At 43.4% G+C, this 23252-nt stretch overlaps 1 protein-coding gene and 1 non-coding gene across 5 annotated transcripts; both read left to right on the plus strand.

The window, feature by feature from the left end:
- Positions 1 to 73: 73 nt before the first annotated feature.
- Positions 74 to 22019, plus strand: EEF2K (eukaryotic elongation factor 2 kinase). 4 transcript variants are annotated; one of them, XM_015877136.2, is made up of 19 exons: positions 74 to 248; positions 3289 to 3614; positions 4962 to 5012; positions 6778 to 6878; positions 8038 to 8098; positions 8707 to 8744; positions 10889 to 11060; positions 12395 to 12544; positions 14184 to 14316; positions 14937 to 15064; positions 15758 to 15959; positions 16199 to 16266; positions 16991 to 17068; positions 17191 to 17253; positions 17819 to 17953; positions 18334 to 18522; positions 18906 to 19030; positions 19387 to 19565; positions 19901 to 22014. In XM_015877136.2, exons 1-19 carry the CDS (start codon positions 239 to 241, stop codon positions 20008 to 20010), a joined length of 2319 nt encoding a protein of 772 aa, XP_015732622.1. In that variant the 5' UTR covers positions 74 to 238; the 3' UTR covers positions 20011 to 22014. The 4 variants fall into 4 exon arrangements, with proteins under 4 accessions (XP_015732622.1, XP_015732623.1, XP_015732624.1 ...); XM_015877138.2 differs by lacking the exon at positions 74 to 248 and adding an exon at positions 436 to 564 and having other exon boundaries at positions 19901 to 22019; XM_032447589.1 differs by lacking the exon at positions 74 to 248 and adding an exon at positions 501 to 564 and having other exon boundaries at positions 3285 to 3614; positions 19901 to 22019.
- A 1066-nt stretch (positions 22020 to 23085) lies between these two features.
- TRNAL-CAG lies at positions 23086 to 23168 on the plus strand. Its single transcript has one exon. It is a non-coding gene; the product is annotated as a tRNA-Leu (tRNA).
- Positions 23169 to 23252: the final 84 nt, after the last annotated feature.

A 23252-nucleotide genomic window follows, 5' to 3' on the forward strand; every position in this document is an offset into this window, starting at 1 on the left:
GGGACACGGCAGCTGTTGGGACGCAATGCTGCGCCTCAGTGCGGGGGGAACCGAGCGGAGATGGGTGTTGTGTGGGCCGGAACCTCACCGTAATCTTAATACATGTTTTTATTAACCCAGCATCTACTGACATTAATTCCCATCTAACACATACAAGGAAAAGGAGTTGGTTCAATGTTTTCACAGCTGCTGCCTCGAGGAAGAAGCTGAGCTGCGGCCGTGCTTCACGAATGGAGCAATGAGCGGCTGTGAGTGTTTGCATTGGAACCCGGTGCACGTTGTCGTGTTTCTTACGGGGAACCGAGCGCAGCGCGGATCGTTCGTTCCCTGCGGGCCGGGCAGCGCCGCCGCCTCCAGCCTGAGATCGGGGCGCGCTGTGTCACACACACACCAACAACCCGCGGGCAGCTCCTCCCTGTACAACCCTCAGGGCGCCACGGGGCGGCTCGGTCAGCGCGGGGGGCGGGATCCAACGCAGCCCTGCCCCGCTCTGCCCGGCCCTGCCCCGCTCCACAGGCGGCTCCGGGCGCGGCCGGGTCGGTCCGTTGAGGCTCCGCGGTCCCGGTAAGTGCTTCGTGTGGCGGGGCCGTCAGGGCGGGAGCTGTGGGGAGCGGCGGCCATTCGGAACGGCGGCCATTCCGCCGGGAATCCCTGAACGCGGCGCGGTTGTTTCCTCGGGGTTGTTCAGCCCAGAACGTGGAGCCCAATGAAACAGCAGCGGTTCGTGGCAGCGGAAGGGCGTTCGTGAGTCCCATGGCGAGCAACTGCTCTGCCCGTCCCCGCGGGCTCCTTGGCTGGCGCTGCCTCCTTGGGGCGCTCAGATCGACCGGCTGAACCCGTTTGTCATCGGTGGGAAGGAGGGAATGGCTGCGGGCTGCTGGGCGCTTGCCCGATGCAGCCCGTGCCGTGCTGCCCAATGCAGCCCGTGCTGTGCTGCCCGATGCAGCCTGTGCTGTGCTGCCCGATGCAGCCTGTGCTGTGCTGCCCGATGCAGCCCGTGCCGTGCTGCCCAATGCAGCCCGTGCTGTGCTCGCCGCGATGCAGCCTGTGCTGTTGCTGCCCGATGCAGCCTTGTCTGCTTGCCCATGCAGCCTGTGCTGTCTGCCGATGCAGCCTGTGCTGGTGCTGCCCGATGCGCCCGTGCTGTGCTGGCCCGATTGCCAGCCCGTGCTGTGCTGCCCGATGCAGCCTGTGCTGTGCTGCCCGATGCAGCCTGTGCTGTGCTGCCCGATGCCCTCCCGCTGTCTGCAGCCCTCAGGTCTTTGGGCTGAGTTACAGCACGTCCATGAGCTGCTGGGGTGTCACTCAGGGATTGTGCTGTACCAGCTGCTCCATCACAGCAGCTGCCCTGCAGAACTAAGCAGTGTTTTGGCAGCGCTCTGATGTGAATTTTCCCCTCTGGTTGTACACGTGCACTGTGTTTGATCACATCAAGTGTTGTCCTTGCTGCTCACCTCCCGGTGCTGGTGCTGTGACTCTTGGTTGTAATGGTGAGAGAAAGGAAAAAATAATTGAGACAAACGTTGGAAAAAGCCTGAAATTAGTAGGGATGTGATTGGATTTAATAACTGTTTGTATTTGACGTTTTCTTCTTTAATTATGTAGCACAAGGCTGATTTTTATAGGAAAAGTGGGTCGTTGTGCTCTTCTTTGCTGCTTATCCCGAGGAAAGCTCCTGCCGTGGACACCAGAGGCTGAACAACAGGAGCACAGCAGCAGTAACAGCTGCTGCGTGGTTTGGATTTGTGCTGTAATGCAGCAGTGCAGGGTGTAAGCCTTGGAATGGAGCTCAGGCTTTTTTGTAAGGCTTCTTTGCCCTGTGCTTGGAAGCAGCTGGCATTAGTCTGGCTGTTCATGTTGTCCTTAGTATCTCAACATAGCCCTGTGGATAAATGCCTGGTAGGATGAGTGGAATTGAGCAGGAGTGAAGGCACTTGTATTGAGGACACCTAGAGCCTGGGGTGAAGGGAAGCAGTGCAAAGCCTGGGCATCGTATGCCCTGGGAAGCAGATTTCCTGTACCAGCACGTGAGTGTGGCTGCCTGGCAGCGTGTGCTGCAGGTGATGGATGGAATTGAGCCCTTCCACACAAGGTTCTGTGCTGCAGAACTGCAGCTGCTGGGCACAGCGCTGTGCTGAGATGGCTGGGGTGGAACCTGAGCGCCAGGAAAAAACACCCTTATGATTCACCACACCTTCTTTGCATTACGTGCCTGTTGCACCAGTGGAGCTGTAGATCCCGAGTGCTCCCACTGAGCAATGGCAGTAATGTGGAAGGGCTGTGTGGGAAGGTGCTGCAGGGCGGCTCCTCTGGTTCTGTTGTGGAACTGCCTGTGGTCTCTAACGCTGCTTCATATGTCAGAAGGCCTTATCAAAATATACCAAGAATGTCACCTCCTGGACTTAGTGCTCTGCTGTTGTTGCATATATGATTCTATTTTTTTATCTTTTAAACTTTCATTTTGCTTAGTTCACTTTGGCCCCAGGGGTAACCAAACCTTCCCTGTTCTGTTCCCCTGCAGTCCAGGGAGTTACTAAAAAGCTGAGGTTTCTGAGCTGTCTCTTTTTGTTAAGCACAAGCTCCAGGACAGCATTTTTTCATTGAACCTCCATGTGATGGAAATAGCCCAGCTGTAATTCTAGCTGCTGCCTGACCTGCACGAGGCAGAGGATGAACTTTAGGACCATGGCGCTGGCTGCAGCCCTGTGCCCAGCTCCAATGGTGAAAGGCTCTATTCTCCCCACAGCGTTTTTGGAAGTGTGCTTCAACTCTTCTGCTTCACTGACTGCAGTTATCTGGATTGTTAAAATAATGCAAATCAAACCATCTTCTGCTCCACTGACTGCAGTTATCTGGGCTGTTAAAATAATGCAAATCATTAGAAAGGATCGACCTGAGTGGGTTATAGCATTGTGGGGGGGAGGCGTCTAATGTAGGGAGCACTGGGAGAGTGATTGCTTTGCTATGGCAGATTTAAGTCAGTGGGAGGACGTTGTAAGCCTTCAGAATGTATTAAATTTTTTGCCATATACCAATTATTACTGATCATCATGTACAGATAAATCCAGCTGCTTACCTTTCAAATAAAAGGAAATGCAGTGGGAAGCCTTTGCCTTCTGCAAACCCAGATCTAGCACTGAGGAGCTGAAAACCTCACGGAGGTACTCGGGGCTTGCTTCTATACAGCCAAATGCAGATCATAGTTATTTATTGGCCAGCGAGCAGTTCCATGTTGGGTTTGTTCTTTAAATAATGGCTCATTCCATTTTTGTTTCTTTTCCCACCCAGCTTCTCCCCTCTGCCTGCATGGTGTGTTGGAACAGCAGCTGCTTCTCTCAGTGCAGGAGTTAAAGTGCCCTCCCACAGACATGGCCGACGAGGACCTGATCTTCCGTATGGAAGGGATTGATAATGCTAGATTGACTGACGTGACCTCTGGAAATTATCTGGATGCAGACAGTGATGATGAAGACAACTACTATATCTGCCCAATAACTGATGATCCAGTTTCTAACAAGTCTGCCAGTAGTAAAGTTGACAATTATTACAGCAGCTTAGCCAAAACCGAGCAGTACAGTTCCAGCTCTTCTCCTAGAAACTCCTTTAGCTACAAGGTAAGTACTGGCTGCAGCCTTCAGTAAGGTTTGGATTTTGCATAGTTGGCATGAGAGAAATATTCTGTAACTGCTCCGTTTCTTTTAACTAATGCTTTTCAGTGAAATAAATAAGTCTGTTGTCTCCAGACCTGCAGTTAATTCCATGAAGCCAGTGGTCTGACACTGCCATTGAATTGCAGACTGTCTCTCTTAGGACAGGAGGGGAATCCCCAGGAAACAAAGCCTTAAAACCAGAAGTGATAAATGCTGCATGGTTGGGTACCCATAGCATGTGCTGCTCATACTCACCTGGAGTGGCCCTCAGATTTTCTTTAGACTAAGGTTTAGAGTTTTATTAATGCATCCATTATCAAAATATTAACGTTGTTTATTTAATAGATACTCTGACATCTCACTTATGCCTAATGCATGCTTTATTTCTGCAGAGATACCAGAGGTTTTATGTAAATTTTAGCTAATAAATAATCCTTGAAAAGTGAAACTGCTTTGTTTGCAGTAAGATTTTTGCCAAAGCTGGTTAGTAGAAGTGTTAAAATGTACATTTTCTAAAGAATATGAGGAGTAGAAAGCTTAGTATAGACAAGAGGACAGATCTTAATGTGTGTTGTGCTAGACAAGACCTGTGGGGAGCTTGGTTTGACATTATTTCGGTAGTAAAAACCTGTCCCTGTGTTTGCATACGTGTGGGAGTTCTGAGTCATGTGGCCAGAGATGAAACTGATAAGGACTTAAACTGCAATAATTTCCTCTTTCCTAAGCTATCATGCTGCTTCTGTTGTAAGCTTATGTCCTGCAGTAGGGACAGCAGAATATGTGTGCTGTGCTTTGGGCTTTGCAAGGCCTGCTTTGGGATCTTGGCTCCTAGCACAGATAAAATGTGATCAGATGTGGAGCAGGCAGCTCTCCAAACATTGCTGAAGTCACAGAAACGATGGTTTCTGATACAGAGTGAAGCAGCCAGCCAGGGTGACAGCACCTTAACCCACCACAGCCTTAGTCTGCCTGCAGAACAGGCCTCAGAGCTGCTGGCGGCATAGGATGGGCTAAGGAACTGCAGATGGAAGAGTTACTGCCAATGCTGTGCCTTTAGACAGCCCTCAGCAGTGATTAATTTGCTGGTTACTGAGCATGACCCTTTTAACTCCTATTTGCCAATGAGAAAATTGCCAACTTGAACAGGTTTGTTGACAGATGTTCTAACAATTAACTTAAATGAGGGATTCAGTCTAAGAGTGGCTTTTAAGTGGAAAAAACTTCTTTTTAATTAACAGAGAGGAGACTATTTTGTCAGTTGACTTAACCACCTGTGTTTTCCTACTTTTATGTCTCTCATGCGTCCTATAGAATGACACACAGCATCGCTCTAAGCACGGCTCTGTGGTTGACCGTAGTCGGGTAGGTTAAAACAAAATGAACACCATATCTAATAGATGTATAAAGTTTTGTTTTTTTTCCCTTTTTTCCCCCTTCTGTGGCTGTTTTTGTTCATGATTTATTTCTTTTTTCCTGAAAGAACTGCTTGCCTCAGCCCATATGTGATCAAGGCAGCTGTTCAGGGAAACAATACTCACCTGCTGTTCTCCACCCTGAAACAGCACTTCCTTTAAAGCATGCCTCTGCATTTCCTACTGTGGGCAAGGACAATAGTAGCAAGAAGTCTGCTTGGTCTGTATGGCAGCCATATGCTGGAGGAAAATAGCACTCAGCACATTTACACAGCATCCAACTTTCTGTTCACTTAGAACAGAGCTGTATGCAGAGCACCCTACAAGCTCAAGTGCAAAACTCATTTATTTAAATCATTTCTATGTATCATGGGCACATCACCTTTCAGAGAGGCACCTACTTGAAAATGGTTTGATGTAGGTAAAGGACCACCTGATTCTCCTTGTTTCTGTCCCTGCCTATTCTTTGCATATACAGTTACGTGTGCCCAGACCTGTATGAAATGTGTATCGTCACATGATCTGAAGCAACAGCATTTTTGTTACTAAACATGCAGAAAGAATGAGAAAAAAAATAAATTACGCTGTGCCTTTTAATCTTACTTTATTTACCGTAGTTTTCTGTTCATTTCATGGTTTTCTTGGTGGAAAAGGACATGTTTAAATTGTCAGTGTGCTGATTTGCTACCAAAATATGAATAAATGTGGCCATTTAAAAACCTCTTCACAAACTTCTTGATGTCATTGCTGAAATAATTTTATACTGCATCGTTTAACATTTTGGCTGAGATTTAAATATCAAGTAGAAAATAAAATTGTTACTGTTTCTGCATATTTAAGTTGTGTCTCAGAGGCAGTAGCGGGGTCCTTGAGGCTGGTATTTCCTCACTCACAGAGGTGCTGTTTGACTGAGGGAGCAGCACAGCCTTTTCTCCTGCTCACCTCACAGAAGGCATCACAGGATCATGGCTCCAATTCTCTTGGGGCATTACAGTATAAAAAGAATGATAAAAGTGTTGAGAGAAATGCACCTGATAGAGCTAGCATAGGAAGGTGTTAAACTCCAGCAAACTCCTTTGAGCTTTTGCAGCTGACTTGGTGTGGATTGAAATAGTTACTATTCTGGGATTGTTATAATGTATTTTATACAGTGTGCTAATTTCTACTTTCTTATGCTGAGCACAGTTTGCAAGCTTTGGTGATTATCAAAGTGTTTTTCCTCCTTCATATTGCTCTATTGCTATTGCTCTTTTCATGCTTATACTGCCAGCAAATTCTGTTAGTTACAGAAAGATAGAACGATAGAAGGGAATTAATGTCATTTAGGTGTGACATTGCTATTTGTATTGTATCCTAGGGATGTTTGCCAGTTACAACTTTTACAAATTACATTTGGTGTGTCCTATACCAGATTCTGTTCTCAGTAAATTTTGATGGTAGGAATTGAAATGAAACCTGATGTGGTATGTTTCTGACCTACTATATTATAGCCAAAACTCTAAAATATCAGGGTAATCTTCTGTACCAAATACAGAGAAAGGGAAATAAAATGATGGAGGAAGTCTGCCATGTCCTGCTCCTGCTGTCACCAGTGCTGTGGGAAGTTGTGCAGCTGTACCTCCTTGTAACATTGAGATCCTAGTGTGCCCTAGAAAATACCCTTTTCATGGGCTGCTGCTGACTGTAAATAATTCACTGGTTTGCAACTCCTTCAGGAAACCTGGAAACATGCTATTGAAAAAGCAAAGCACATGCCTGATCCTTGGGCAGAATTTCATCTTGAGGACATCGAGACAGAACACGCCACTCGCTACAGGTCTGGGGTTTTTTTGCTCTTAATGCTGAAATGAAACAGAATCTGATGTCTTATGCAGGGCCTGTGAAATGTGGTGTAGAGTGTGTGTTCAAAGTGAACGTCTTAACCAAACCTCCCAGAGGTACATAAATACTGCATGCAGTCAGAAAATGAAACCTTTCAGCAAGACACTGTCTTGTTCTTCTCCCTCTACCACCTGAGCAGTTTCACTATGCGGATAGGAAACAAGAATTTTCTGATTACCTTATTAATTATGAAAACTTAATCTAATAAGGAAATAAATTCCAATAAACAAGCAGATTTTTTGCAGTGTTTTATATTTATGTTGCAAGTATTTAAATAGCTTAGGAAAAAAATGATACTCTGTGCCTTTCCCAAAATAACAGTTTCATTGTTGCTTACCCATGCAGTATTGCTGTGGAATTTACATCCTTACAAAGCCCAGAATAGCTCAGCATGGTGTACGTGCTGAAACCCAGTCTGGCCTGTGAGCTATTCTCAGTGCTTTAGGCCTTGCCAAAACATTTACCCTACTGACACAGGTTTCTAGGAGGAATGGGTAGGAGTTAGAGACCAGTTAATGACCCCTGAGCATCAGTGTTTGGGGAGGCCTCATTCCTATCACATGACACTGTCACTCTGCACTCTCCTTCCCCACAGACTGCATTGGGTTTTACTGTATTGGGAGTTATGGGGGTGAGGAGAAACTGGAGTCATGGTTCGTATTACTGTGGGGTTATGCAGAGACTTGCTCCCCTCGTGATGCAGCGTTGTGCCCCTCTGCTTGTCACAGCCATAGCCTGTAGAGGTTGGTAGAGCTCTTTGTGCCCCCAGTGAGCTGCCATCGCAGAGGAGATTTACTACCAAAGTAGATGAGGCCTATTTTGCATCATTACAAAACTCATGCTTTGGTAGCAGAGTCTGTTTACTGTCCATAGTATGCAGCGTCCATTTGAAGAGGGATAATTTTTTTCTTTCTCATCTGGAAGACTAACCATGTAAGGAGGGCAGGAGCACGGTGGGAAGACTGGAAGTTGTACTGAGTGGCAGCAGGACTTTCAAGCAATTAATTAGAGATGAGGAAGTACAGGTAGTGAAGGTGGGAGGATTTTGGTTTGTTCTGCATTATTTTTAAGAAGCACAACTTCTGGGTTTGCAGGTACAATGCAGTTACTGGAGACTGGGTTGAAGATGAAGTTCTCATCAAGATGGCTTCACAAGTAAGACCATGCTGCCCTTTGTGTTTATTAGCCCTCAAATTTATCATTTCCTTGTTATTATTGACTAGTGGCAGCAGGATTTTTTTCTCACATAAAAGCTTTGATTCTTCTTTTCTCCTTTCTTTTCTGTTCTGGCTCACCCATTATGTTTTGGGATCCTAGCACACTTTTCTTCCCCCAGAAGAGTAGAATGTGGAGTCAGGCCTTCCCCACCAGCACTGTAAGAGCCATTTGATTCTTTTCCCATCTCAGATGGGAAGAGATCTCTGTCCCATCTCAGCGCTCCCATTTCCTGCTGGCCTTATCTCTGCCTGGCAGTAGGCCTACTTATTTTCACTATGTGGGGATAGAAGCTACTGAAACTTGGCAGTTAAATCCTGTGATTAGGGATGAGCTGGAATCACCTTGCTCTCTGTGCTTCTTTTCCCCAAATTATTGTCTTTAGTGGCTGGTGGGTTTCCAGTTTTCCTTGAGGGTATAGAAATGCTATGGACCCTATTTGAGAAGTACTCCAGAGTATAAGGGGGGAGGCACTGTTGTGTCTCTTACTGGTTAGAAATTAACTTTGTGAAAATGACAGTGATGGGTTTGTTTATTTCTTTTCCCAGCCCTTTGGCCGTGGAGCAATGCGAGAATGTTTCAGAACGTAAGTGTTTGTTGGCTTTATCTTTATTGCAGTATTTTCCTCTGTGGTGACTGGAGTTTCTCACAGATGTGACATCTATGTAAAGTGCAGCTCCCCATTGGATCCCTGCTTTGTATTTCTAAAAGGCATTACTAAGGGGTTTACTTCTGTTTATGCAACTCCAACCACAGCACAGGGAGTGGGATTCAGAATGCAGATCATTCTCTTAGGGAAAATGCAAGGAAGTGCAATGTAGGTATCCAGTGAGCTTGCTTTAGAAAGCCAACCCATAGCCTCTACTGGAACCACAGCAGCATGGATAACGTGCAGTTGTGCCTGGCTCTAGCAAGTCTAATCATTCTAGCAATTAGAAATTTGTAAATTCGTGCTATTTTAACCATCTCTTGGAGGTGAAATACTCATAAAAATACAGAAGCTGCAGCTTTGTTTCATTTTTATTGGGTTCTAAATGTGCCATAGTATCTTTAAATTCAGTGTGGCTGTGTGCGCAGTCTGAAGGCCATCTTCAGGCCCTTATTTGGGCACAGAAAAAAGGGGAAGAATAGTTGAGCTCATGCAGTGTCAACTCAGAATGCCTTCCTAGGTAAAGAAGTCTGTCCTCACGGAGTTTCCTTTGGATCATGTGTACCAGACATCTTGTCCTGAGTAAGACAGAGCTTGAACGTTAGCAGTTATTCATTCCAGAACAGTGAAGTGTGAGGGAAGGCAAGAGGAACTATTTTGTTGCCTTCTGAATATTAGGAAATATGTGTGTGGGCATCAGCATCTAGGTGTAAATGAGTCCGTGCCAGAAGAGTGCCCTGTTCTTTCAGTTTCTGGTTATGACTTTCCTGGAAAACATACGTGTGCACTTTTAGGTTTTGTCTCTTCGTTCCAGCTGCAGAATCTAAAGAGGCTGCATTTCATGTCTGGTTTCATTTCTAGGAAGAGAAGCTCCTGAGTTTCAAAAACAACTTGAGGAAAAAAGGGGCAGAGTAACCTCTCAGTCATTCAGTTTTTCATTGTTTTGGAATGGATTCATGCTGGTGGCTCTGTGCTTGCAGAGACACGTAGATAAGAGCAGTAAAGAAGCCTAGGAAGTAACAAATCTTAATCTGCTGACACTGCTTTTAGTTTGTATTTCTGCATGACCAAGTTTCACATTAGGGGATATCTTGAGTAGTGACAGAAACAGATTTATCTTTGCAGCTTAACCTATTGTACAAAGAAAATGTAATTTATGTGCCATCTCCCTGGTCCTAAATCTTCTATAAATCTCTGTGATGCACTGATAATTCCCATCTGGAGTTCTGTAGATTTATACAAGTCTTTCTTCATTACAGTGACAGCATTAGCTGTGCTTAGTTCAATAAACTTCAGGGAGTGTTGGCTTGAGAAGAGCACATGAAATGTTTTGTTTTATACAGTGGTGTTTTGTTTCTTAAGAGACCTGGACAGATTTCAAATTCTGTCTAATTCTCAGCTCACTTGCTCCTTCCTTCCAAGCCCTGTGTCACAGTGACTGTGTAACCGTACAGGAGGTCTTTTTCTTCAATCCAGGGACCTGTGGATTAAGAGATTTGCACATCAGCAGGCGCTAAAATTAGAGCAAAAACTGTCATCTACAGTTTTCCTTCTTGGAGTACAAGGATATTGAATAGTTGGCACCTTTGCGTGCTGAGAAAGCAGCACTTTGCGCTTCTCTTAGGAGAGGTTTGTCTCCTCTGGTTTCTTGCTTGAAATGCCACTCCTTGTTCATTTCAACATAAAATAATTGCTGGCTGTAAAACTCCCTCATACTCTGTTTTGTGGATTTATTTATTTATTTATTGATTGATTTATTTATTTATTGATTTATTTATTTATTGATTGGGGTGGTGACAGAAAAGTCAGGAAAGGTGTAAGTTCACTGTGGAAATAAATAGCAGCAGACACGTGAAACAATTGCTTTGAAGGCTCTCAGCCATTCATAAGGAATGCTAGTTCTTCCTTTTTCCCCTGCCTGTGCTTTGCTTTTCAGATAATCTATCTGGTACATGATGTAAGATCCACCCCAGAGAGAGTAATCCTGTTCTCATGGCCTGGCATTGTCAGTGGAGATAAAGAAATGGGGAAGACTGAATTAAAACGATTCTTTTTTAATCCAAAAGTGCTTTATTTTTCAGGAAAAAGCTATCCAACTTCTTACACAATCAGAACTGGAAAGCTGCCTATAACTATGTTGCCAAGCGGTACATAGAGAGTGTAGGCAGGGAGGTGTATTTTGAGGATGTCCGACTTCAGATGGAAGCAAAACTGTGGGGAGAAGAGTACAACCGGCACAAACCACCCAAACAGGTACATTCATGGGTCTTGCTATGCAATAATTCAGTCCTGCTCTTCTATTAGTTTTCAACTGCATTTAAAGGGGATTAGTTGTTCATATTCTATTACATTTAATTGCTGAATAGTCTCTTGCCCTGCTCTGTCTTTTATTAAATGTTGGTTGTGTTTTAATGAAATAATTGCAGAACTTCCCTTCCACTGTCCAAAATTAGGCACTTTGTGAATGTCAGACTGTCCTCAAGTGTTGACTGAACACCAAAATCAAATGATGTTTGCTTCACTCTTTTTGGTATTTACCCAGCTGCTTTTCAGATAACCAGAGATGTCACAGTATTGATTTCCAGCAGCAGTTTCAGCAGGCACTTAACTGTTAGTGCTCCAGTAAGGTAGATGCTTAAGTCTTGTGCACCTACCTAGTTGGATACCTCTCTGACATTGATAGCAGGAAGAAATGGGGTAACCTGGAGCTGCTCAAATACAAATCTCCCAGGACCCAAGGACTGGTCAAGAAATTTTCCAAATAATTTAGATGCTGTGACTCTTTCTCCTTTAGGTGTCTCAACAGTATGTAAAGGGCAAAGCATTAAGTTGAGTGTAACTGCCAGGTGGATGGATCAAACCAGGCTCAGGGTATTGAGAGCAGCTTTTGTCCTCTTTGCAAGGGATGTGCACAAACACATGAGATTCAAAGCTGGTCTTTTGTTCCTGGACAAAAGCACCTCAAGCATCAATCTGCTTTTTAAAAGGCAAGAATTACAATGCAAGGATGAAGGTCTGGGACTGTCCTGCATTCCCAGGCAGTAGCTGCTGTTTGTTGGCTGTCTCTGGTGTGCATCAATGTGCATAAACTGCTTTAATCTGCTGCTGGCAGCAAATGCCTGACTGTAACCATGGCTTCAATAATCGCAGTGAGAGTTACACTGGTTTCTCCTTTAAGAATGTGTCTGGTGCAGATACAGAAATATCCAAACGGTATAAAGTCTTCAGTCCTTTGAAGAAGCACTTCTACAAGTTGTGCAGCAGTTACTGTGTATCTTGCAGACTCTTTGCAGCACACTCCTAAAGTCTCCAAAGAAACAAAATAGCCAACATGTGCTAAGAATTTTTCAGAATTAAGAATTTTTACAGAAACAAACTGTTTTGAAATGACTGCATTTAATTTATGAAATTCCCCCAATAGCCAAAGAAGCACATGACTTATCTTCCATCCCTCTGTTAAACAGACAGATCTTGGCAGTTATTTGGCTTCTTTTTCTGGCAGAGTGTTCACAGCTGGAGCATTCACATGCACATTGATCTGAAGACAGTATTCTGTTAGTCACTGTTTATTTTCCTTCCCTTTGTAGGTGGATATAGTACAGACCTGTATTATTGAAATGAAGAACAGACCTGGAAAGCCTCTCTTTCATCTGGAACATTACATAGAGGGCAAATACATCAAATACAACTCAAATTCTGGATTTGTGCGAGATGACAACATTCGTCTTACTCCGCAAGTGAGGCTTTGTGTAATGCTTTCCATAGAGTCTGCTGGGAGCAGTTTGTTGGCTCTGTTCAGAAGTGTTACTGCCAAGAAAGGAAACTGCAGGCGTTACACCACAATGCCAAATGTGTTTCTCTTTTTGCAGTGTGTCCTCCCCTTACTTGGGGCCTGCTTTTTCAGAGCTGAGCAGTTCTTTTTTGCTTTTCACTGTCTCTTGATTTTTAGTGGAGTTGAACGTGGTTAAATACTCTTTGGGAACCATAAGCCTATTGCCTCTAAGAAATTTGATGCCTGTAATTATTATTAAAGTCCCATTGAATTAAGGAAGGCTTTAATTTGTAGTAAGTAGTCTGCTTTTGCCTCAGACTAATACACAAAAGGAGGTGGAAGATATCTGATTCATCCAAATAAGCATTGTCTGCATTTGTGCTTAAGAGCATGTTTTTATCAGCTGCAGTGTTTTATGGGGAGTTGAGAGTTACATTATTTTCATTTTTCCCTGTTTTTAAGGTATTTATGTGATGCTCAATGTAAGCAGGACGTTTATGTTCAGTGCTGTGTTTTCACAGTTTGGGAACAAAGTGTTCTGTGAGATTTGCTGCAGTGAAAGTGTTTGTTTATCACTGCCAGTCACCTCCCCCAGGCCTGGCAGTGCTTTTTTGGAGGCCTTCCCAGAAGATCCTAATGGCTCAGCTTTCTGCCAAAGGGCTTTTTATGCCTCATTCTTGGAACACAGCATTTAAAGCATACAATGTACATTTCACTGTCTGATACATGAAGGCAGAGCCAGATCAGCTGTTCTGGAGGGCCTCCCAGTGGGCACAGTAGTGAAAGAATAATTCCTGGAGATGCTCATGTTTTCCTTTTGCATAATGTGGTGGGGTTTTTCCTGGTGGCAGAAACATTGTCTGAGAGCTGCAGAGCTCGGAGATCCACCAGCACTGCCAGAACGTTTATGCAGAGGTGATTCTGCACTGGCTCTGCTGGCTGCTGGTTATTCCCTCTGCCCAGCAGCTCTGCAGGAGCTGTATGGGAAACAGAATTTCCTGTACTGGAAAGAGGAATACAGCATGTTCACATGGTGCTCTTTGCCCCTACCCCTGTTAGCCCATCTTTGAGTCGGGCCAGGTTGGACAAGCAGTGTCAGAGAGGCAACAGACACTTCTTTGCATTCAGCAGATGTCTGAAATTTTCATCCACATTTGGACCCTGGGAAGCAATTACTTCTTCCCCAACAAATAATGTTGAATTTATTCAGCTGCTGCATAGGATATTGGGTATTTTGATGCAGCCCAAGTGGTGATAATTAATGAAACAGTTTATGAGGAACTGCTTCTGTATAATTGTTTCTGTTATGCCCTCCAGGTTAAGATCAGGGCAAAACCCTGCTTGAATGACTTGCATGATTTCACATGAGCCAGTCAGCCAGAATTTATGCCCAAGTGTAATCTGTGCAACTCCAGGCTTACACAGGGACAAAACTCTGTAGTACCGTTTTAGATTCTTACTGCTTTCATCATGATGTTCCTACCAGGTCTGTTTCAGTAGTACAGGTGTCTGTTCTCATTCGCAATTACTGAGCAGTCACAGGAAGTGTTGCTGGTTTTGGTAATTCACGGGTGAGTTTTCTCAGACATCTGTGTTCTTTGCAGGCCTTCAGCCACTTCACATTTGAGCGCTCAGGACATCAACTCATCATTGTTGATATCCAGGGAGTTGGAGATCTTTACACAGACCCTCAAATCCATACAGAGAGTGGTACAGATTTTGGAGATGGCAACCTAGGTAAAACCAGTATCTTGTTTCTTGAGTTAGTGGATGTGTATTTTTTTTCTTCTTGCTCTCTGCTGAGCAGCAGCTACATGGCTGAGCAAGCAGGCACTTCTATGAGGGCCTTGGAAACAGCTGGGGAACCTCTGTTGTAAACAGTCCTTGTACAGGACAGCTGTTGCTATCACAGGCAGATTTAAAACAGGAGCTGATTGTGGCTTATGTCTGCTGGCCCATTCTTAGGCCAAACAAGTCATGAAATGAAGTAGTTTCCTACAACGTGAAAGCAATAATTATGGCCTTTAATTTCCTTGCCACATTGCATAAATGGGCATTGATGAATATAGAGTGGTAAGTCTTGCATGTTGTTAAAGCTCCATACGTGAAGTTCATAAAACACAGAAAGTCTTGTAAGCACGATCGAGTTTAGATGTTGTTTTCTCTCCAATTTTGTTTGATTATTTATTGTATCCTATGCATACGTAGTTGTTGAAGATTTTGCAGACTACTTTTACTTATTTGTTTCTTTACAGTCTTCTTTTGGTTTCTTAGAAAACTCTTTAGAACTTCAAGCTTTTAATAAGTAATCCATCATGTAAACTTTGAGTAAACACGTCTTTTTTTCAATGCCACAGGTGTTCGAGGTATGGCCTTGTTCTTTCATTCTCATTCATGTAACAAGATCTGCAAAAGCATGGGCCTTGCACCGTTTGACCTTTCATCCAAAGAAAAAGATGCCTTGGATCATAGTAACAAATTGCTGGTAAGTGCTGATGGGGGGTGGGAGGGAAAAAGCAATATAGCTGATTTATTCTGATTTTAAAAGCACTGTTAATAAAACTAAAATATATAATTTATGTGGCAGATAAAACCACGTTAATTACTGATGTTGCAGTTTAAAATAACAGCAAATTTTAAACTGCTGTATGTTAATATACTACATATTAACATGATGTTATGATGTGGAATACTGATAGCAAAATTACAAAACCATGACACTGTGTTTGGCTCTGAATTCATGCATTAACTTTAATAAGTAGAGAACATTGCAACGCAAACATTTAGGACCAAATCTTTGAATGCTAAAGTTGTTGGTAGGGTGTTTTTTTATTTAGGTCACAAAACTAATTTGGAAAGTAAAGAAGAATAGCACTGCTCACCTTTAACTAATCTCAGCTTCAGTTGATGTTTGCAAGATTGGAACCTGAGGATATATTTTGAATGAAATTCATTCTTAACCCAAATTTTCTCTGGCTGCAGTAATGCCAGGACTTGATATTTTGTTGAGGTCTAGAACTTTGCAAAGGGAGTTATGTGTACATGCTTACTTTTCCCCCTACTTCTGTGGAGGACCCTTGTGGAGGAGCAGTCTTGTTGACTCCTGTATCATACTCTGAATACGGCGAAGCATTATTCGTGGGAATATATATATATTCATTCTTGTTAATCTGCCAAGGAATCGGCTCAGACAATTCTGCGTGGCACAGAGGAGAAGTGTGGCAGCAGCCGGGTGAGAACCATCTCTGGCAGTCGGCCTCCCCTGCTGTCCCGCCTGTCTGAAAACTCTGGAGATGAAAGCATGAGCGATGTGGCATTTGACTCCCTGCCCTGCTCTCCTTCTTCTGTAACCCCCCACAGCCAGAAGATGGACGTGCTTCGTGAGTGCTCTTCACACTTAACTTCCTTGAGGGTCCTTAAATATTTGGCAGTGACTTGTGTTATTTGGTTGGTTTTAAATACACAGTATGTTATATTTAGTCAAAGTACTTCTGTGTGGACAATTGATGTTTTCGTTTCGTAAGGATGTTTTTATTAAAAAACTGATTGAAGTAAGGTAACGTCTTTCTCCCTAGGCATGTTATCCTTAGAATAAAATGCACTTTTTCTTTTGTCCTAGATTGGCCTGTGTTCAATGAAGTAGATAATTTAGTTCACAAAGACTGTGACCACCTTGATAACCAAAGGGTGAGTGTCTTTCCAATGAAAAATGAGATTGCAGTTCCTTAATGAATATCTCTTCAAGGAGCTATCAGAAGGCTTTGCTCAGTGAAAGCATGTGAAGGCTCTCAGCCCACTCTCAGTGCTGCAGGTCATATTACCTGCCTGAATTTGTTGTTTCTTATAAAGAATATTTTATTTTGTAATAGTATTTTTTTCTTCTTCAGAAATTTATTTACATGTGGTATATTTTAACAGATAATTAAAGTATGTATTCATTCCCCTGCCTGCATGTTGCGTGTGCCTCTGGTGCTTTTGCTAGCAGCTGTGGTATGACATCTAAACAGAATCCCCATTGATTAGGTCTCTGCAAATATCCACACTGTGGGATGTTAGAGAATCTTACCTGAGGAGACTGCAGTAAGCTTCTGAAAGGAATTTTCCTACACCGGGGATGCCATACCAGGGCTGTCCATTAATTGTTTCATCTTTTAACTGCCTAAGACTCAAAACTACATTAAATGGACTCGTGGCTTGATTGAATATGCATCCTTGATTTTTATTTATTTACTTGTAATGTATCTTAGAGGTAACATGGACTCAAACTGTACCTTCTGAGTCACTAAGTCTTGCTTTGTCTGTCAGAGGTAGCACAACTTACATTACTAAACCAAGCAGAAGTTTTCCTCTGTGGAAGTGTCAAGCTGAGATCCTTACAAAGTGTAGTGCTAATTCTTCTCATCTTCTGTAGGACTTTGAAAATGGTGGAGACAGTGGATATCCCAGTGAGAAGAGAAGTGAGCTAGAAGATCTGGATCATAGAGACAAGGTAGGAACCTGACTGTGGGCTTAGCAGAATTAAGCCTTTTGTTCATACTTGAAGTGATTCAAGTGAACTTGCACTCATTGGTTGCTTTAATCTAAATGTTGCAAATCTTTATGTTACCATAGGGCCATTCAAACAACAACCGAAGACATGAATCTGATGAAGACAGTTTGGGAAGCTCTGCAAGGGTAAACAAAGCAGAAATGTTCATAGACAATGAGTTTACCACTCTGCCTGTCTCTGCTTGTTCTGCTCATCTACCATTTAACTTTACATCACTAAATCAGATATCAGTTTTACTTCCTTTTCAGCTGCAGAATTTCTGCTAATAATAACTTACCCCTCTGTGTTTGTTCCTTTTTGTTTTTGTCTTTATTTTTCACTTAAAGAAATACCATCATAAATAAATTGACGCCTCTGTAACTGATACCTGGTGTAAATTAGTGATTCTGCCTGGGTTTCTAACTCAAAAAGAAATCATAGTTCTGTGGGTTTTTTTCCTGCCTAACTTGATATTTCATTTCTGCACTTCATTTTCAAAGCCTGTGGTGTTGTAAGTGCCTGCACCACTGTGTACGTAACTGAACTAGGTGAAAACAGACCTGCTTTTATAAAATACAGCCTGTTATAACTACTTTTTTCGAATAATAAGTTACTAATCAGTGGTGTTATCCATAGAGGCTTTGATTTCTGAATGGCAATCAGAATGAATAGTATAAAAGTTTTAATTTGGTATTATATTCCATATTTCAGATAAGTGTGGAGAAGTGGAATCTCTACAATTCCTCCAGAGTCCACATCCACAGACCATCCTGCGTTGCTCAAGAAATTCAGAGGCTCAATGCACTAGAACTTGAAAAGAAAATTGGAAAGTCAATCCTTGGGAAGGTAGGATGGATTTGGTAATTCTGTTCTTTCCATGTGGAAAAAGTGATCTTGTATTTTTATTTGTGTATGGGTGCCTCCCTGTGTGAGTTAATCATGCAGGTGAAAGTAAGTGGCAAGTGTGTAATGCTTTCTGTCACCTAATCATACTTCATGAGGGATGTCTAAGTTTAGGAACCCATGTATGCCATCTGCCTTTAGACTTGCAGTAGTTGGGCTCTTTTGGAAAGGATTCTGCTGTTGATTCTGCAGGAACGTACACAACTTTAAGTAGTTACCTCAGTGAGGTATTTCTGTGCCTCAGTGAAGTATGGGCACATGGCTTCTGAAGAATCAAATCTGTACTTAAACTTGTATATCTTTCTTGTATTACCATGTTCTAGGTTCATCTGGCCATGGTTCGTTACCATGAGGCTGGGCGTTTCTGTGAGAAGGACCAGGAGTGGGATCGTGAGTCGGCTCTGTTCCACCTGGAGCACGCTGCAGACTGCGGGGAGCTGGAAGCCATTGTTGGGTTGGGACTCATGTGCTCTCAGCTGCCACATCACATTCTTTCTGAGGTCACCTTAGAGGTAAACAAGGAAAAGGAAAGAAAATTTGAAAACCCAAAGTCGTGTTCACTTGGAAAAATATGAGAATAGGAGGAAATGGAGACATAGTGATGATGTTCTGTAGCCTCTTCAGAGAAAATGCATGACTTTGTAGTTAAGGACTTGGACAAAGCATCAAAACCACTGCCTGCTGATGATATTGCTGGAAATCACTGTGTATCTTTAGGAAGTTTTTTTGAAGTAATTTTATTATTCATCTCCTCAGCAATTTGGAGCCTGTTTTTCAGACATGTTCAACACTTGCAGCCATTAGTAACCTGCAGAACAGGCATTTAGTGTTAGAGAAAGGATGGGGTGGTTTTACTTAAAAACATTTGTCTTAGAGATTTTCCTTATTTTACTAGGACACAAAGGAGAACAGAAAAAAAGGATTTGATTATTTGCTGAGAGCAGCAGAAGCTGGAGACCGACCTTCCATGATTCTGGTAGCAAGAGCATACGATACAGGTGTCAATCTAGGTTCAGACAGGTACTGTGCATGACTGAGTAATCTAACTTCTAGTTAGTGTATTTGAATATTATAATTGCTGCACATCTTCTGTTCGCATGAAGAGCTATTAAGCCATAAGACCAAAAGCATATAACTGGTAATGAAAGCTCACTGAGGAGCTCATCGAGATAACTTCTCCATAAAGTGACCCCAGCCTCACCTGGTATAGTGACCTGGTGCTACAATGCAGAGTTAGTGAGCCTCTGTGAAAACATTTGTGTTTTTGAAGGCCATCAAAGCTCTGAAAGTCTAGTGCAAAATTGAATTCTGAATCTACAGTGCAAGGAATATTTGTTTCCTAAGGTAACAACCTTGTAAATGTTTTTTAACATCAGAGCACAGGATTGGAAGGAGGCTCTGTACTGGTACAACGCTGCCCTGAACATGACTGACTATGATGAGGGAGGTGAATATGATGGCACTCAGGATGAGCCCCGGTATCTGCTCCTGGCCAGGGAAGCAGAGATGCTAATGACAGGAGGGTTCCACCTGGACAAGGACCCACAGAGATCAGGTGAGTCCACGTTTTTTTATATATACATTGTTCAGCTGCTATAAAGCATTCAGAGGCTCGGTAATCTCAAGCTGTAATGACAGTGAGTGATGTAAGGCTGAAAATTCTGGGGGGGAGGGAAGGGAAAAGATTTCCCTGATGACAGGGGTAGTGGGTGGTGCCTGCTCCAGTCTTGTGGCACACCAAGAAGCTGGCGTTATCCTTCACTCCCTGTGAGGCCACTGAACTGCAGGTTGCTGCTTGTATTTTAAGTTAAGTTAAGTTATTTTTGTCCTTTATGATAAAGAGAAATGCCTTTATCTTGTCAGTGTGACTGATACTGTTTCTTGCCTTAGGTGATCTCTACACAGAAGCAGCAGAAGCAGCAATGGAAGCAATGAAGGGCAGACTGGCAAATCAGTACTACCAGAAAGCAGAAGAGGCCTGGGCGATGATGGAAGAATGACATTTCAATGAAGCAGTTCTTGTATATAAACTTTTTTTAAAGAATTACTACGTTTGCAGCTAAAAAGATATATTTTTGTGGCGTTAGCGGTTTTTTGTACTTTTAGTTTTCTAACTTCTTTTGAAGATGAAAATACAAATGCAGCTGGGATGTAGGTCACTATAGTGTATTTCTGTCAAGTGTTTTCAAGCTGTAGTACAGACACTCTTGACCTTTTATATAGACATATATTTTAACTCTTAGAACAGATGAGGCTGATTTTTTTTTTTATGTTTATTTTTCACTTTTTTTTGGATGAAGAGCGAACCCAATGACTGCTTGGGTTTCACATGTTCTGCTTTATATGCAGCAGCTGATCAGTGTGTTTACATTTTTCTTCTCCCCCCACACACAGAATAAATAAACTTCCCTACATTCACAGCATTTCTTCATTGTTGGCGTATCTCACCAAACTTGCATGTGAATGTAAATGTGCAATATAAGCATGTGAAGCATGCAGCTCCTCTTTTTAACAAGTCCCATTCTTTCAGTGGGCACTGGCTTATTTTCAGATTAATTCTAGATAGAATCCTTGGAGTTTGGAGAGGTGGAGGAAAAAAGATTTCAGAATAACAGTGAGGTTATTCAGGGCGGAATGTTGTTGCCAGCATTGCATATTTTACTATCAGAAGAACACCAATGATCCTAAGGAGGTGAGGCATCCAGCTACCGCTCTCATTTTCACACTTTGTACAATATAACAACCTCACTGTGTAGGATTCTGCTGATCTCATGTAGTACTTACCCAGTGATTTCCAGTCTGTACTGTATTTTACAGAGACATCTCAGTTCTTGGCAAAGCAAGGACATCTCGCTGAAAATGAGAATACACTTTCCAGCATTTCCAGAGGGATATTTGTAAAACGTAGGCAATGTTGATTTACCTATGGCTATGTATGGAAAATAATTTATCTGGTTTAAATGGCTTTGTGTGTTTTATCTGCTCTCTTATGGTTCACATAGTAACTTCACATGATGCTTTGATAGATTTGAGCTGAATGATGAAGGATAGATGCACATATATATGTAAATTTCCAGATTATGTTGGGTAATTTATTAAATACTACCATACGGTACAGAGCTTATTTTCCATGGTATTAACACCAGGGAGTTTTCATCTGAATTTAACATCATCTCCTGTAGTTTACAATTGAGCTTTCTAAAAGGTTCTTCAGAAGAGACTGAGAATGGTTTAATGGTATTAATTGTCAGTTACAGAAAATTGCTGATAAGGAGGAAACACTATAATCCCCAAACACTTGAATTCCTGTATCTTGTCTGCATAATCTTAAGCCATACATGGCGGTGGCCTTTTTGCTCTCCATATTGTTTAATTATTACTTGGTGATGAAAGGCAAATGTACCATTCACCTCTGAAGGTGGTTGAACAGTGAGTGTTTTGTGCTGAACTTACAGTGTAGGCATTCTAATGAATGGAGATAAAAGGTTTTGTTTTCCCTGTAAGGTGTTGGTGCCAAGAGTTTGAGGTTTTCCTTGAGAAGGAAGCAAACGTGCAACAACCCCACCAGCCATGTAGGGAGGAGAGGAGATTGAATGCAACCGTCCAAAATGTGTAAGTAAAGGAGTAGAGTGTAATTACTGACACTTCTTGATGTAGATTCATTTGCTACATTCAGTAATTACTGACAGCTCTCCATAGATCTGATATGTCAATGTCCATCCACATAGCTCAGTGAAAAAAATACCATGATCAGTAATTTGTTTGCCAATACTTTTTAATGCTGTAGACTACCCTGAGCCCTCGGGTGGTATCCTGTTAGTGAGCTGTACAGTGAGGAGGGCTGAGAGCAGTTTGAAAATCATTTACAGAAATATGCACAATTTGTTTTGTGATGTTCGTTTGAAGATAAAGAGAACTGCATTGCCAGGCTGTTGGAATGATGCTCTGTGCTGTGTTTTTAATCTATTCACAATGAATAAAGAAAAATCTGTATTTTTAAAAAATGTGAGAATAAGTCTTGAGGTTTGGCCTGGTGACACTTATCCGGGTGCTTTGTTCCTGAGTGTCAGTGGGAGCACGGCTGGGGTGAGGACATGATGGAACCCCTTCTTAGTGCAGCAGACATGCAAACACCCATCCTGTGTCACTCCCTGCCCCCTCCCATCATCTGCTTGGTAATAGTGCTGGGTAACTGGAGCAGGTGGTGGAAAGCACAACAGTTAGAGCTCGTTAGAGCTCATGGAGGCAGCCAGCACACTACAGGAATAGTCTGTTACCCTGCTGTGCTCCGTGGGACTGACATGGACCTCACAATTCTCCATGCAGACCTGCATTCTGTTCTGGGAGCAGCGTGACAGCCAAGACACACGTAGTGTGGGTGAGCTGAGTGTGGGTGAGCTTAATGTAGGTGACCTGAGTGTAGGTGAGCTTAGTGTTGGTGAGCTGAGTCGGGAGGTCTCACCTGTGCTGTAAAAGGGAGGATTCGGCTCCATCCCTGGCATCATTGCAGCACTGAGTCGGGCTGGTTGTAGTAAGCACAGATCCACCCTTGGGGCCCAGAGCCCCGTGGGGCCAGGCCTTTGGGTATCGTTAATAACCTTGTCCAACTCCTGCCTCAGTGTAACGCAAAGCGATGTAACCAGGCAGATAGCTTGAGTTTGACAGAAAGCTCCCTTTAATTTGGACAAAGCCCCGTGTCATCGCCGTACAGGGGTGGCGCAGATCTCAAAGATCTCACACGCAGCTCCGTGTCTGCGTCCTGCACAGGGACATTGGGGCCGTGCTGAGCAACTTCCAGTCTCCACACACTGCTGCAAGGAAACGGGCAGCAGAGCCCAGTTAACTTAAAGTTCCTGTGTCATGAGACATGCAGAAAGTTCCAGCAGTCTGTTTGCTGACTCCTCAAATTAACGGAGCTCTGGTTTTGCAGCACAGAACTGAATCGCGCCCCACGCTGCGCCGGACGCTCAGCCCCCTTCCCATCGCGCACACGTGGCAGCGCTCGGTGCCGTCTCGGCCGCAGCTGCGTTCGGTGCCGCAGTGAAAGGCAGCGCCGGAAGAAGCCGGAGCACGGCGGTAGCGTGGCCGAGCGGTCTAAGGCGCTGCGTTCAGGTCGCAGTCTCCCCTGGAGGCGTGGGTTCGAATCCCACCGCTGCCAGCGGTTCATTTTTTGTCTCCTCTGTTTCCTGCAGCGCCCCCTGGCGGCCGCGCCGCGCTGCTCCGGCAGAGCATTGTGGGTAGG

Source organism: Coturnix japonica, chromosome 14 (genome assembly GCF_001577835.2).
Source record: "Coturnix japonica isolate 7356 chromosome 14, Coturnix japonica 2.1, whole genome shotgun sequence".
In the NCBI taxonomy this organism is placed as follows: domain Eukaryota; kingdom Metazoa; phylum Chordata; class Aves; order Galliformes; family Phasianidae; genus Coturnix; species Coturnix japonica.